The 16,254-nt window shown below is 59.1% G+C and overlaps 1 protein-coding gene across 10 annotated transcripts in view; it reads right to left on the bottom strand.

The window, feature by feature from the left end:
- The window catches only part of STIM1 (stromal interaction molecule 1), a 43,214-nt gene extending 27,655 nt beyond the window's left edge, over positions 1-15,559 (bottom strand). For 2 of the 10 annotated variants that reach the window (XM_031599234.2, XM_090134306.1), the window contains exons 1-2: positions 15,099-15,559; positions 3,275-3,408 (exon numbers count right to left, since the gene is read on the bottom strand). In XM_031599234.2, coding sequence (XP_031455094.2) covers positions 3,275-3,408; positions 15,099-15,207 — 243 coding nt within the window. In that variant the 5' untranslated portion in view covers positions 15,208-15,559. Of the gene's footprint in view, positions 1-3,274; positions 3,409-8,714; positions 9,570-15,098 lie in introns of those variants that run through there. The other 8 variants (XM_031599238.2, XM_090134310.1, XM_031599236.2 and 5 more) reach the window with 7 other exon arrangements.
- Positions 15,560-16,254: the final 695 nt, after the last annotated feature.

Genomic DNA, 16,254 nt, shown 5'->3' with positions numbered 1-16,254 from the left:
ACAGCCTCCTTGGGCAACCTGTTCCAGTGCCTCACCACCCTCTGGCTGAAAAACTTCCTCCTCATATCCAACCTAAACCTCCCCTGTCTCACTTTAAAGCCATTCCCCCTTGTCCTGTCACCATCCACCCTCACAAACAGCCATTCCCCCTCCTGTTTATCCACTCCCTTCAAGCACTGAAGGCCACAATGAGGTCTCCCTGCAGCCTTCTCTTCTCCAAGCTAAACAATCCCAGTTCCCTCAACCTTTCCTCACAGGAGAGCTGCTCCAGCCCTCTGCTCATCTCAGTGCCCTCCTCTGGACCCGCTCCAAGAGCAAGAAGAACATAACAGTTCTTTAAAGCTGCCCATGCAGAAGGAGATGGTGCTTCAATGGAAGACAGAGCAGTACAGCTGCGCAGCGTTCACCCTCTGAGCTCTCAGGGTGCATTCAGCAGCAGCCCGGGCTGCTCCCAGCACACACTGAGCAGCGGGTCCTGCAGAAACTCTGTGTCCCACAGCCCTGACCTATGGGACGTGGCAATGTCACAGCATGGCCAGCTGCTGCCCGGTATATTTAGCTCAGGGAGCACAGAGGGAAAGCGATCGCTCAGGGCTCCCTGCAGCACTGCCACCGGGGGAGGGCTGGGGGGGAAGTGGGGACTGGGATCACGACCACAGTGCTGGGCTGGGGGCAGCAGAGGGGGCCAACAAGAGCAGTGCTGGGTCCTGCACTTTGGCCATAGCAACACCACGCAGCGTTAAAGGCTTGGGGCAGAGTGACTGCAAAGGATCCGGGGCAGAGCACGAGCCAGCAGTGTGACCAAAAGCATCCTGGCTGTGTGAGCAGGAGGTTTAGGTTGTATGTAGCAGTGTGGGCACGGCGGGGGGAGCTGGGGGATCTTGGAGGGCTTCTCCAGCCTTAAGGACTCAGTGAGGTGCACACTGACATGCACAGCACAGCCCCACGCTGTGCATCGCTCCCAGCAGCTCTGCGCTGAGCACAGCATCCCACAGCACTGCTGGCTGTGGGGCAGTCAGGCTGCAGCTCTGCCCACTGCACGAGGTCCAATGTGGGGGGAATCCTTCCCCAGCACTGCCCGAGCTGTGTGCCCATGCCTGGAGGTGGCTGAGGGCCGTAGGATCAGAACGAGGAAGGATGGGCAGGGTGGTGGGACACCCCTGGTTTCCTTGGGAATATGGGCTGACAGCACCTGCTGTGCCCAGCAGCCCCATCCGAGCACTGCACCACCACAGCTGCCTTCTGGGTGAGCAAAGGGAGCAGAAATAGATTGCTAATTAGAAGCTCTCCCACGAGGGACGGCTCTTTGGCTTTAATTGAGGTCAGGGATGTCATCTCCTGCTTCACTGGAAATTGGCTCCCAGGAAGGAAGGAATAAAGCAGTGAGGACTGAAGGGCAGCACAGAGCAGGGCAGGATCTGTGCACATCCCAGTGTGAAGCACACCTGAGCGTGGCTGTCCCAGGGCACAGCCTCTGTGCTTCCCAGAGCTTTCCCAGAGCGATGCAGCAGTGTGCAACCCACATGGCTTTGCTATATGGCCAGCAGAGCCTCATGTGCTCACCCACCCAAAGGGAAAGCAAAGCAAAACCTGGTGGCAGTGACAGCATGGAGGGTGCTGGCCCATGAGTGCTGCCCAGCACCGCACCCAGGTGCCCATCCACGGTGACTCTGCACAAGAAAATCAGTGCTTTAAATACAAGAGAGATGAAATCTCAAAGTTAGGCACAACAGGAGGGGCAGAAGATGAGGGGCCATGCAGGCTGTGCTCACAGGACAGCAGCAGCCCAGGCTGAGCCACGGGTCCTGCAGCCCTTCAGAGCCATGAATGTTACTGCTCATATGGCACTGCTACACTGCAGAGCGAGCAGGCAGGACGGACCCAGCAGGAATCCCAGGGCAGGGCAGGGTTTGCAGGCAGTGCTGCTGCTTCTCAGCCCCAGCACAACCCAGCACAGCTCCAGGAATGGAGGCAGAGCTGCAGCCGCCACAGGGAAACGCTGCAAGCAACACAGCTGAAAGCTTTTCATTTCTTTGACTGGGAAAGCTTTTCATTTGCTTTAATTACTCCACCCAGTGGAATTTAGGCTGAGGAAATGGCACTGCTGGATGGGAGCACCGGGCTGAATGTGTCCCATAAGCACCGCTCCGGGCTGCTGCGCCCAACCTGGGGACACGGACCTGCAGGAGCAGCAGCACTGCCCCACAGCTCAACCTTTGGGTATGGGGTTCAACCCTCTGGATGGCTATTTCTGTCCGATGCATGCCAGAGCAGGGCTCTGCAGGGCTGCTCACTGAACTGCACTACTGAGGGGCTCTCAGAGCCTCTGCTTTGCCAAGCACGTCGGGATGAGCAAATACAGGACAGAGCTGTGGGTGCAGAAGCAGCAGGCTGCACTTCAGTGAGCTCACAACAAAACGCAGCCATTCCACAGGGTTCCCCTATCAGCCACAGCCTCACTGAGCCCTCAGAGCACAGCAGCTCTGCTCAGCCCTGCATCCCTCCATCCTGTGCTCCCAGCCCACACTGAGCCCCCAGCCCTCTACAGACTGAGGAATGGGGATCCCATGGCCCATAGCAGAGCCCCTCGGTCTGCCTTTTCTAACACTTCAACTGTGTTACTTCCATCTGTTGGCTTAGAGGAGAGCATCCCTCACCCTGTGCACCCACTGCAATGGAGAAGCTGTTATAAACAACAAAAAGCTTTCCCTGCTCCAGCAGTCATTGCTTCTTTTGGTGCTCATGTAGGAAAGCAATCATTTCCTTTCTCTTTCATAAAGCCATCAGCTCAGATTTCAAGGGCCAAGACAACAGAAATGAGTTTTCTTTTCCCGCAGTGGGCACAAAGCTGTGCTAACTGTTCCAGGTGTGCTGGGGGATGAGTGGGAAGGGACAGCAGTGTTTGCTCCAAGAGATGGCAAAGGGAGCTTTGAGCAGAGCAGGTGGCCTTCCCTGCTCCAAAGTTACAAAAGAAGCAATGAACCAAAACCGTGGGCACGTGAGCAGACCCACTTGTCTCCCAGCCTTGGGATGCACTGGTAACTGCCCGTATGTAACCAAAGATGAAGCACAGGAGCCCTCAGAACAGCAGAAAAGCCACACGCTGCAGGGACTGCAGAGCTCAGAGACACAGCTGGGATCGGAGCTCGGACTGATGGGATGGCGTCTCCTTAGCAGGTGGGCAAAGTGCAGCCCACAGCCCCAGAACGGCACGCTGGGACGCGGGCAGCCCTGCAGGGCTGGAGAGAAGGGCAGGGAGACGCGGAGCACCAACCTCATCGCTTTCCTCCACGTCCACGTTGCCGTTGGCGTCGTCGTCCATCTGCTTGTGGATGTTGCGGACGGCCTCAAAGCTGAGCTGCTCATCCTCATCGTGGCACAGCGGCTTGTCGATGCGGCAGAACTCTGCTGGGGGGGAAACACCATGGTGAGGCAGACCAGGACACAGCCTATGGCACAGCCCTAATACAGCCCATGGCACAGCCCATGGCACAACCCATGGTATGGCCCCAACACAACTCATGGCACAACTCATGGCATGGCCCCAATGCAACCCACAGCACAGCCCCAATGCAACCCATGGCAATGCCCCAGCACAACCCATGGCACAGCACATGGCACAACCCATGGCATGGTCCCAACACAACTCATGGCACAACCCCAACAAAACCCATGGCACAACCCATGGCACAGCCCACCAGCCACGCACAAAACATCACTGCTGCCAGAGCCAACCTTTCCCCCCAGCACAGTGCCCAAGAGCAGGGTGCTCCTGCAGCACACCAACTAAGAGAAGGCACCCTTCTTCCTGAGCAGGAAATGCATTTTTCTGGCTTGCTGTCGCACAGCTTTCTCTGGTTCAAGGATAACACTGTAGACCCTGCTGCACACCTGAGTCCCCACCAGCACCACCTATCCCATTCCATCCCATCCCATCCCACCCCACCTCACACCAACCTCCATCCCACCCCATCCACGGTGAGACCCCACACCCCCAAGCCCCCAGCCCAGGCACCCCATTCAAGACATGGTGGTCCTGTGAGCTCAGCAGTGAGCCCCTGCCCAATGGACTCACTGTAAGCACACACAGAATAAGAGTTTCCAAGCAAAGACTGCTTGAGATCAATGGGAAATGAGCCTAAGAGCCACCAGCCCTGCTCCTATCAGGAGCCGTGAGGTTCAGACTGAAATCCAAGGAAATGAGGCAGGAAAACTCCCACGACTTCAGGGCCCAAACCTCATCCCTGCCCAGCGATGGAAGGAGAGGTGACTGAAGGGAAGTGCAGGGTTTGCTGCCGCATGCTCTGCACGTGCAGTGAGCAAAGCAGCACTGATTGTGCCCAGGGACGCTGCCTGCATCTGCCCAGCTGCCTGCTGCAACATGTGAGGCACTGGCACCGATACCAGCACCAATACCAGCACTGAGACCAGCACCAACACTGATAGCAGCACTGATACCAACGCCAGTGCCCCACACAGAGGCACCAGAAGGGGAAGAGGGGTGGCCAACAGGGGCAGGGAGGTGATTGTCCCCCTCTGCTCTGCTCTTGTGAGGCCCCATCTGCAGTACTGCGTCCAGGTCTGGAGCCCCCAGGAAAAGAAAGACAGGGAGCTGCTGGAGAGGGTCCAGAGGAGCCACAAAGATGATCAGGGGCTGCAGCACCTCCACTACAAAGACAGGCTGAGGGAGCTGGGCTTGTTCAGCATGGAGAAGAGAAGGCTGCGGGGTGAATCATTGCAGCCTTCCAGGACCTAAAGGGAGCCTACAGACAGGAGGGGAGTCAGCTCTTGGAAAGGGGAGATAACAGCAGGACAAGGGGAAATGGTTTGAAGCTGAGGGAGGGCAGATTTCAGTTGCATGTGAGGAGGAAGTTGTTTGCTGTGAGAGCGGTGAGGTGCTGGAACAGCTGCCCAGAGAGGCTGTGGATGCCCCGTCCATCCCTGGAGGTGTTCAAGGCCAGGTTGGATGGGGCCCTGGGCAGCCTGGGCTGCTGTGAAATGTGGAGGTTGGTGGCCCTGCATTGGTGGGGGTTGGAGCTTCGTGATCCTTTCAACCCAAGCCATTCTATGGTTCTGTGGGAAGGGGAGCCCTGGCCACTCAGTGATGCAGCAAACAGGAGCACAGCAACCAAGACATCATTTTGCCACTGCCAGAGCTTCACGTGCTCACATGGAGCACAGGACCAAACCAAACACCTGCAGCTACCATAAATCCATACCAGGGTTCCTAAATGAGCGCAGGTTCAGCCAGAAGTGCTCATTCCCAGATATTCCTAACAATTCATTAGAGCCAACCAAGGAAGAGCTGGATGTGGGGCACCACGAGATGCTGTGCCTGTTCTCCTCCCATAACTTTGTGTGCCTGCACTCCTCATGCTCTGTGTGCTCTGCCCTGATGCTGCCCAACACTGGGTGCTGCTCAATGATTGTGGCCTGGGTGCTGCTAATTAATTGCAGCCTGGGTATGAAGAAAGAAGTGTGAGTGGAAGGCTGGAAGGAGCAATGCAGCTCCTGCTGATAAGGGAATCTGATAAAGAAGGGACTCCAGGGGCCACCCCAGGCACTGCCATCCCCCAACAAAGAACAAAGGCTGGGTGAGCAGCCCTGCCTAAGATTAATGGGAGATTAAGCAAGACTGCATTTCAAACAGCCTGTGCATATCACAGCGGGATGGGAACAGCCCTCACATCCCATAGGTGGTCACCCCCCGGGGCACTGCAGACACACAGCCATCCCTTCTAAAGAAACTCCAGACCCATTTGGACCGGGTCCTGTTGTAGGACCTGCTTTAGCAGTGGGGCTGAACTCGATGATCTGAGGTCCCTTCCAACCTCTGCAACTCCAGAACTCCGTCACTTGGGCTGCGATGGTTCCTGCAGCCACACACAGACCCTCATCCCAGCATCCACGCCAGGACAGACCCTCCCCCGAACTGCCACAGCCCCCACTGACTCATCCTCCTCTTGTCACCTCATCCTTCCTTATCTCCCTGCTATCAGCCCCACCATCACCCTCCCCCCTGGAGCTGCCCAGCACCCCCCTGGGATGCAGCCCCCCCCCCCCGCCAGAAGCCCAGCAGGCACTCAGCCCCATGCTGATGGATGTCCCACATCAACAGGTGCTTTAAGAAGCAATGTTCCTCATTCCAGGCCCAAGAGGAGCAGTCCCACCAACAGCCCCCCATCCCTCCCAGGACACCCCACTGGGGGCAGTGGGGCAGGAGGTGCCGCCAATGAGGGCAGCTGTGGGGATGGGAGTTGATGGAACTCGATTAGAACAGCTGTGATTTATACAGCCTGCTTCCGTCAACACCAAAACGGCAGCCAAAAAGAAAGTGTGTGATATTTGGGGAAAAAAGAGGAACTGTTTACATATTTGTGTTAATACAAACAAGGGCTCCACACGGCCTTCCTGCCTGCGCTGCTTCCCACACCACGAGGGTTCAGCTTCCGAGATGTCAGCAAAGCAGCGAGCTGGGATGGGAGGAATGGCTTTAAAAGGAGACAGGGGAGGTTTAGGTTGGATATGAGGAGGAAGTTTTTCAGCCAGAGGGTGGTGAGGCACTGGAACAGGTTGCCCAAGGAGGCTGTGGATGCCCCATCCCTGCAGGCATTCAAGGCCAGGCTGGATGTGGCTCTGGGCAGCCTGGGCTGCTGATTGGTGACCTGCACATAGCAGGGGGTTGGAACTGGATGGACATCTGACTCAGCACTACTGAAATATTCATTCTTTCTCACTGCTGCCTTCCATCACCATCCCCTCAGCAGCACCACTGCCTGCGCAGCACAATGGCAGAGCAGCAAAGCTGAGCTCTGTGCTCACACACAGCAGTGCAGACACCCCAGTCCTCTGCCACGGAGCTCCTGAAGCAATCAAATATTTACCCTTTGACAGATTGCACAAGGCACAAAGGAAGAAAGCAGCCCAGATAAGATGCCAACAAAAGGCACGATTAGATCGTTTGATCTTTGATACACTCAGCTACACCCTTGGGTGCCTCTGCAAGGAGGGGCACCTGAATCAGGAGGGAGCTGTGCTGTGGTACAGCAGCACAGCACACAGCAGCACAGCACACAGCAGCACAGCACACAGCAGCACAGCACACAGCAGCTGTGGGGTCCCAGTGTACCCCAGGATGACATGGGGAGCCCAATGCAGGCACAGAGGACAGCACAGCAGCCCCTCCATCCCACCTGCTGCAGCTTAGGGACCAGCATGGGGCTCAGCAGCACCATGCCATGCCAGTGGCTGCACAGCTGGGCTCCTCTCCTTGGCACAGCTCAGCAAAGCTCACTGCCCTCAGTCCCCTCATTGCTCGTGGCATCAGGTTCTCCAGCTTTAACAGCAGCACAGCCATCCCAGCACCCCCAGCCACTGCTCCCAACCACCTCTGCCATCCCACCTCTTCAGTGCTTTGCAACCCCCCCTCCCAAATTTCCATCTCCCAGCTCATCCCAGTGCAGCCCCACCGCCTTTACAATCAGTTTCCCAACACCAGCAGAGCCCTGGGGTCACTGCCATCCCAGCACCCACAGCCCTCCCCTGCAGCCCAGGGGTCCCTGCTTGCTCTCTGCCCACGGAAGGTGAGCAGGTTGCTTTCATCCAGCCCTGCAAAGCTCAGTGCTTCTGTGCAGAACCTGCTGGAAGGCAGCACGTCAAGACGGGCTGCAAAAAGCAAGAGAAAGTTCTAAAGGGCTGCAATGACCAAAGCTTGGGTTACTGCGTAACACCAAAGCAAATAACCAAACTGTTCATGCATTCCTTCCCCTCTGTGCTGATGGCAATCGAACCATCGCAGCTCTCCAAACTGGGAGGGCCCTTTAGATTTAAGGAAGTCCTCTGCTTGGTGCAGCAGTGCCTCCACGTCCTGCAGGCGAGGATTCCTTAATTATGTTCAATATCACAGCGTTGATCATTTGCAGCCTGAGAGATGGGGCGGCCCAGGGTTGTGAGCAGCCAGGCTGGCAGGCTGCACGGGGCTGGGCAGGGGTGGCCATGGGTGGGGATGGGGACAGCACACATCACACCATGTGGGTGCCAGCAGAACCAACTCCTGCTTGCTTTTGTTCCTTGGGAATCGCACTTCCAGCAGCCCCAGCTCCCCCACGGGCAGGGATACGTCCCATCGAGCGCTCATCCACCCAGCGCGGTTTCCAAGCTGTGACCAACAGAATCCCATGGGCTGCACGCAGCACCAGCTCTGCCCACCCTGCATCCCAAATTGGTCCCACTGCATGGAAACCAAATGTCCTCATGGAGGTGATCCAATGTTCTCTCTGAGAGCCGCAAACGGTGAATGAAAACAAGGAGCCACACACAACAGAGGCTTTCCCAGCCTTTGCTCCACGCCACAAACACACCGCGATGGTTATCCACGCACTGCTAGGAACACCAGGTGCATCCCCTACGGGCTCCTACCACAGTGTCCCATTAACAAAGCCGAGCAAGAGGGCGTTCCTAAAATACTTTCAGCATGAGGATACTTGCAGCTCAGTGTGATTCACACTGCTCAGGTCTGGGCTGCTGCACTACAACTCGCCCTCCTGCTTATAGGCTCCCTTTACGTACCGCAAGGCTGCAGTGAGGTCTCCCTGCAGCCTCCCCTTCTCCAGGCTGAACGCCCCCAGCCTGTCTCCATAGAGAGGTGCTCCATCCTCTGAGCATCCCTGGACCCTCTGAGCATCCCTGGACCCTCTGAGCATCCCCCCACCCACCTCTGGATCCAATCCCATATCCCTCCTGTGCTGGGGTCCCAGGTCTGGGTGCAGTGCTCCATACGGGGCCTCAGGAGGCAGACAGAGGAGGGACAGCCCCATCCCTGCCCACTGCCCTTCTATTGGTGCAGCCCAGGGGCACTGCAATGCAAAGCTAACCATCACTTACACAAAGTGAAAGAAACACTGTTGAAAGCCAGGAAACCACAGCCTGGAGCTCGGTGAGTCACTCCTGCCTGAGAAATTGCACCATGCCAAAGAAAGCTGAGAAGAAACCAAATCTAAACCACCACGACCTTCTGCCACGGCGTCTGATCCTCCTTGCATCACTGCTGCAGCATTGCCTGATCAGGGGACCTCCAGCCTGCAGCTCTGAGTGACACTGGGAGCAATGAGAGCAAGGCGTGCCAAAATTGCACATTGCAGGCAGAAGCAAAAGCTTTCCAGGCTTTCTCAGAGCAAAGAGGAACACAACATTTCCCTCCGGCATCCAAAAAGCATTCATTGATGAGCACCAACGCAGCAGCCTGGCACTGAGCTGCAGCAGGATGCCCTGCAGAGCAACGTGGGCAGGGCGGCTGCTTGGCAGAGCCGTGCTGGGATCAAAGGAGATGGATGGGACGCTTCAAAGCACCGCTGAAAGCCCAGCGCTCAGCTGTGCCAGCAGCTCTGCCTGCAAGGAGCGTGACGGCAGCACAGCTCAGCATGCACAGCTCAGCATGCACAGCTCAGCTTCCTCACCACCCCCAGCTGGGTGCCCTCCCAGGCCTGCTGTGCAGCACATGGGATGCTCCAAGCAGCCTGCTCTGATTGCTGGGCTCTAACCCTAAAGGACAAGGGGGGATGGTTTGAAACGGAGACAGATTTAGGTTGGATATGAGGAGGAAGTTTTTACCCAGAGGGTGGTGAGGCACTGGAACAGGTTGCCCAAGGAGGCTGTGGATGCCCCATCCCTGCAGGCATTCAAGGCCAGGCTGGATGTGGCTCTGGGCAGCCTGGTCTGCTGGTTGGTGACCTGCACACAGCAGGGGGTTGATTCTAAATGATCATTGTGCTCCTTTTCTCTGTAGCCTGAGCAGCTCTGAGCAGCTCCTGGGTTGTAGCCGTGAGATGCAGCACTGGAAGGAAGTGGTTAAGCCAGCCCTCCATTCAAACCATCTCTTCCTCCTCTCTTCTCTCTCTCTTCTTTACAGTATACCAAAAAGATAAGAGAAGCACCTATGGGCAAACAGAGCAGCCGGGGTGGGCACGCAATGAGCCACAAACCATGAGCCCCTTGTGGAGGTCCCTTGGGTGCCGGGCTGCTGCTTTTCCCCATCAGGAACAGGGAACATCCCTTTACAGCATAATTCACTCCAGGAAGCATCACCAGCCCCATATTGCCATACAAGGGCATCTGCTCCCCATTTTAACCTTATTTATCCCTCAGGTCTTATGGAGAATCGCCAATTCTGATTTACACCAAAGCTCCAAGGGTGCAAAGGGAGCAGTGACAGCAACCCACATCCCTTGGGGGGGTAAAACTGCTGCCTGCAGGAGATGCAGGAGCTCAGGGAGGGACAGCCCACCATGGGGCAGCCCACCATAGAATCATATTATGGCCTGGGCTGCAAAGGACCACAATGCTCATCCAGTTCCAACCCCCTGCTGTGTGCAGGGTGGCCAACCAGCATCCCAGGCTGCCCAGAGCCACATCCAGCCTGGCCTTGAATGCCTGCAGGGATGGGGCATCCACAGCCTCCTTAGTTTAAAACCATTCCCCCTTGTCCCATCAACTTGGCAAAAACCCCCAGGAACCCACATGGCTTTACCCTTGCTGTGTGCAGAGCAGTCGGGCTTCCCTTGCTGGGGATCCCTGGTGCAGTGCATGCAGTGAAAGCATTCATGGCCCCCCCCACCCAGGGAGGGTGGGCACAACCCACAGTGCAGCCATAGGGAACCCTGGGGCTGCTCAGCACCTCTGCTTCCCACCCACTGCACAGGGCTGAGCTCCCCTCCCTGCCAGGGCGCAGCAGAACACAAAGTCATCACCAGCAGCAACAACAATGGTGAGGCTGAAAATAAATCTCCCTGTTCATAGGTGAGGGCTGGGCCTGCTGGAGAAAGGAGCTTTGTCTTTTTCCTGCCAACCAAAGCAATGCAGCACAGAATCACAGCATGGTTTGGGTTGGAAGGGACCTCAGGGATCACGAAGCTCCAACCTGCCTGCTGCAGGCAGGGCCACCAACCTCCACATTTCAGAGCAGCCCAGGCTGCCCAGGGCCCCATCCAACCTGGCCTTGAGCACCTCCAGGGATGGACGGGGCATCCACAGCCTCTCTGGGCAGCTGTTCCAGCACCTCACCACTCTCTCTGCAAAGAACTTCCCCCTCACATCCAACTGAAATCTGCTCTCCCTCACCTTCAGACCATTTCCCCTTGTCCTGCTGTTATCTATGGACCCCTGGACAGCAGGGTGGGCACACAGGGTGAGCATTGCAGAAGCCCTCCTAGCACAGCACTACCAGCAACTCCTCTCCCTGCATCACTTGTGCACACACTTGTGCACACAGCCCATGGCACATGCGCTGCTCGTGTGAGCTGCGGGGAGGAGGCACTGAGCTCAGTGGGGTGATCTGGGGCTCTCGGATGGCTTTTCCAGCCTTCACAACGTGATGATTCTAATCCAGGTGCTAACACCTCGCTCGGCTCTCATAGAAGAGGCAGTGCATCGTTCCCCATCCATCATTTCTAAGCACCAAAGACAGAAAGTGCCGTTCAAAGCCCCGTGGCACAAAGCCCCCAGCTGGCACCAGTCTGTCCCCACGCTCAGCCCCTGCATGGCCCCATGCTGGTGAGCAGCGCGTCCCACCACGGCCACGGGACAAACACATGAGATGCAGGATGAGAACCACAGCACCTGGAGTGCAGGGGGCAGAAATCAAGCAGTCCTTGTGCTCCTGGCACCCCGCGGCCCCCAGCTATAGGGGTACAGGGTGGGCTCTGAGCTGCCTGCAATGGGTGCCCCCAGCGCACAGTGTGCCACGTGTGGGGCCACCAACAGCCCACTGCCCCCATCGCAGCGCCATGGCGACACTGTGACATGGTGACACACAGCCCTGGTCCCCCACCTGGGGCTGCACAGCTGGAGGAACCCCACCATGGCAGCTTCTGGAGCACAGATGCTCCTACGAAGCGCTCAGGCGCTGATGAAGAGATGCCAGCAGCGAACCGTGAGCTCTTTGTAACAGCACGCTTTGCAACAGTTGATTAGCAGCAGGAGTAAATCAAATTCAAGTGCCCATTAGCTCCGTTTAGAGCCAGACCACTTCATTTACGTGTAAGCCAATTACGGACTACCAGCTTCCAACAACAGCAGAGGTTTCAGGCTGTGTTCTCAAAGCGTCTGGTGCTGTATGGGCACAGAGATGGGGAGGGGAGGGGTGGGAGGGGATGGGATGGGATGGCTGTGAGCTGAAGGAGGGAGGCTGGGTGGGATGTGAGGGGATGCCCTTCACCCCGTGGCACTGCAGACCCCATCCCTGGGGGAGCCCAAGGCTGAGGGTGGGCATTGGACCCTGAGCTGAGCGCACACACGTATGGTGGGGGTCCCAACTCAACAGTTCTGCAGCTCTGTGATAAATGGGATCCCATCTCCCATTTCCATGCCATCCAATCATACAGCTATCAATTCCAGAAAACACCTCCAACATCACTGGGGGGTTCAGACCGGATGATCTTGGAGCCATTCTGTGACCTCACCCTGCTGCCCACCTCCCTCAGTGCCACATCCCCACGGCTCTGGGACACCCCCAGGGTCGCTGACCCCCCCAGCAGCCCGTGCCAGTGCTGGCTGCCCTTTGGAGAAGGGATTTCCCCAGTACCCAACCTGACCCCATCACCTCTCATCCAACCTGGGGGCAGAAGCCAACCTCCCCTCCCCAGCCCCCACATCCTTCTCCCAGCCCCAAATTCAGGTTTCTCCCACCTCTCCTTGTCTGAAGGAAAAAACAACTTCTTCTTCTGCTTAGTCACAGATTAATTATGTGCTGGCAGCCTTACAGATCTAAACGCAGGCAATGCTGAGCAGCCTTAATCCCGTGCTATTTCCCCCTTCCTGCAGTGGCTGCAGCTCTGAGTGCTCCGGCGCTGCTCAGCTGTGGGACATTCCTGACGTTCCCCTGCTTGCTGTGTTCCTGTGCTCCAAGAACTGCACACGTTCAGGCACAGGAGCTGCAGAAATCGGAAGGGATGAATTCATCTGACCTCAGAACGTGGCCTTTTGGGGATACAGAAGCACTGGGCCATCAGAGCAGCGTGTGCCTGGGACAGCATCCCCATCCCCATCCATGCTATAGGGCATTCAGGGTAGGACTCACCCCAAACCGTGTCCTTTCCTAAGTGGAAAAAGTAGGTTGCTTAAAAATAGGCCTGGAAGCCAAGCCAACACAGGCACCCAAAGCTACGTCCGAAGCATAAACAAGCAGGGAGGATTTGTGTACAGAACCCACAGCCAGGGTAACGTAATGCCTGTAATGACTTCCTTCTGCTCCTCCAATGTTTCCATACCTGCTGGAGGCACGGCCTGAGGCTGCCAGAGCCCCACGGTGTGCAGCCCAGCATCACCCTGAGGGCAAATGGCTTTAAAGTGAGACGGGAGGTTTAGGTTGGATATGAGGAGGAAGTTTTTCAGCCAGAGGGTGGTGAGGCACTGGAACAGGTTGCCCAAGGAGGCTGTGGATGCCCCATCCCTGTAGGCAGGCTGGATGTGGCTCTGGGCAGCCTGGGCTGCTGGTTGGTGACCTGCACACAGCAGGGGGTTGGAACTGGATGAGCATTGTGCTCCTTTGCAACCCAGGCCATTCTATCATTCTATGATGCCCTGCCAGGCATGGGGACGGCCCTCTGGACGAGCTGCACTCCTGCTGGGTGCCACATCCAGCCAAAAATCCCAGCATGGACAGCCACAGAATGCAGACCCAGAGGGGACTGAGGGACCCCTGCAGCCCCGACCCTGCCCTGCAGCCACACAGCAAAGCATCCACTGGGTCAGGACAGCAGGGAAGGACACGCAACCCCTGCAAGCACGATGGGTGCACAGAGCTGATGGTGCAGCAGCACAGCTGTGTGCACGGCCAGCCACAAGCTGCACTCCTGCTTCCCACAGCACCCCAAAGCATGGGGTCCAGCAATGACCTGCTGCTCTCCCTGCCAGCCCAGGGCACCACAACGCTGAGCTGTGAGCTGCACCTCCACTACAAAGACAGGCTGAGGGAGCTGGGCTTGTTCAGCCTGGAGAAGAGAAGGCTGTGGGGTGAATCATTGCAGCCTTCAGTACCTAAAGGGAGCCTACAGACAGGAGGGGAGTCAGCTCTTGGAAAGGGGAGATGACAGCAGGACAAGGGGAGATGGTTGGAAGTTGAGGGAGGGCAGATTTCAGTTGGATGTGAGGGGGAAGTTGTTTGCTGTGAGAGTGGTGAGGTGCTGGAACAGCTGCCCAGAGAGGCTGTGGATGCCCCGTCCATCCCTGGAGGTGTTCAAGGCCAGGTTGGATGGGGCCCTGGGCAGCCTGGGCTGCTCTGAAATGTGGAGGTTGGTGGCCCTGCGTGCAATGAGGGGTTGGAGCTTCGCGATCCTTGAGGCCCTTCCAGCCCAGGCCGTTCTGAGCTCTCCAAGCCCGCACAGCCCCATGGCAAAGGGAGGCGGTCCGGACGCGGATCGCGCAGAGCCCCGCGCTGCTCCCACCCGCTGCACGTGGACGGCGGCGGCCGAGCGGCGCATCGAGGTGGAGGTTTGGAGCCCGGCCCGCTCCGCTCCCAGGCAGCAGCTGAACCACCCCGGGCCGCCGCCGCCTCCAAAAATAGCCGTCCCGGAGCATTCCTCGCAGGCACAAACCTGCCTGTGGCCGCGGGGCCGCGCAGATCACTTTCCCAGCCGGCCCCCGGAGCGCTCGGAACGGAGCCGGACCGGCCGTCGGACCGACCTCACCTCCCCCCCCCTCGGGAGCCGCGGCGATGCGTGGCGGCTGCGGGCAGCGCTCCGTGCGGGAGCGGCTCTGCCGGTTCCGGCGTCCCCTCGGCGGCGCCCGCAGCCGCTCCGCCCCCCGCTGACCCCGCGGCCGCCGCTCCCCACGCAACGGCCGCTGCCCGGACGGTTCTCTCATTGCGGGGCTCCGGCCGGGACCCGCTCTGACCCCGCCGCCCCTCCGGGTCCCACCGGCACCGGGCCGGCCTCGGACCGCCCTACGGCCCACGGACCGCCCAGATCTCGGACACCCCCCCCCAGAACCCGAGAGGCCCCGAATCCCAGCCCGAGGCCCGGGGACCGCCCGAGGCGCTGCCCGCCCCGCGTTCGCTCGGCCGAGGCCGCTCCCGACCCCCCCCCGGCGCCCCGGCCCGGCCGTACCTGCGATGGCCGTCTCGTCCAGGTGGGAGCCCGGCGGCCGCTCGGCCCGGCCCGGTTGCAGAAGGAACCCGCACAGCACCCACAGCGCCGCCGCCGCCCGCAGCTCCATGCCCGCTCAGCTCCCGATCCGCATCGAGGCCTCCACGCTCCGCGGGGCACCGCCGGGTCAGCGCCGGACCGGGACTCGAACCGCCGCTCTGCGCGCTGCCGGCCGGGGCGGGGCCACGTGACACCACGCCCCCGTCAACCAGACCACGCCCCCTCCGTATGACCACGCCCTCGTGTTAATCACGCCCGTTCTGTCTGGCCACGCCCTCTCCCGCACGACCACGCCCCCATTCAGACACTCTCCTCCTGACCACGCCCCCCGCTGGGCAGACCACGCCCCCACACACGACCACGCCCTTTGCCCACGCCCCTCGGTCAGACCACGCCCCCCGCCGGCCCGGCGCCGCTCCCCGCCCCGCGTCCCCTCCCGGCCGCGCCCCTCCGCCCGCTCTCTATTCCCGCACCGCCCCCCCGCTCCCCGCACGCTGCCGTTCCGTCCCGCCGCCCCTCCCCCCCGGCGCCCCCTTTCCCTCCCGTCCCGCCGTGCACCCGCCCGCGCCGCCGTCGCACCTCGCTGACAGGGGGCGGGGCCGCCGCCGCGCCTCTCGGCCAATCGGTGCGCGGGATGTTGGCCACGCCCCTCCGCTCGGCTCCGCCCTCCCTCTCACCTCCGCCGCGCCGCAGCGCCACCTGCTGGACGCGAGGAGGAAGTGCAGACTAGGTTTGGGGCCGCCGGCGAGGCGCGAAAGCTAAGCAGGAACGGCTGCGTGCGGCGATTGGATGGGTGACCAGAATTGGACTTCGTGTGCGGAGACCTCAGCGAGCGGCAAAGGGAGAACGGCGGCAAAAGCAGCGCCCATCCCCCACCCCGGGGCAATGGGGGCTGGGAGGGGCGGGGATGGGAGGGGGATGAGATGAGGATGGAGGTAGAATGGGAATGGGATGGGATATGGGTGGGGATAGGGATGGGGTGGGATGATGTGGGGTGGGGTGAGTGTGGGGATGGAGACAAAAGTTGGGATGGGAATGAAGATGGGCGCTATGATGGAGATGGGGTGGGATGAGGATGGGAATAGGATGGGGTTGGAGACACGAACTGGGCCTGGAA

The sequence above is a fragment of the Phasianus colchicus genome, chromosome 1 (assembly GCF_987193195.1).
Source record: "Phasianus colchicus chromosome 1, bPhaCol1.hap1.1, whole genome shotgun sequence".
NCBI lineage: Eukaryota > Metazoa > Chordata > Aves > Galliformes > Phasianidae > Phasianus > Phasianus colchicus.
The sequence above is the reverse complement of the archived record's forward strand: the minus strand, read 5'-3'. Positions and strand labels throughout refer to the sequence as shown.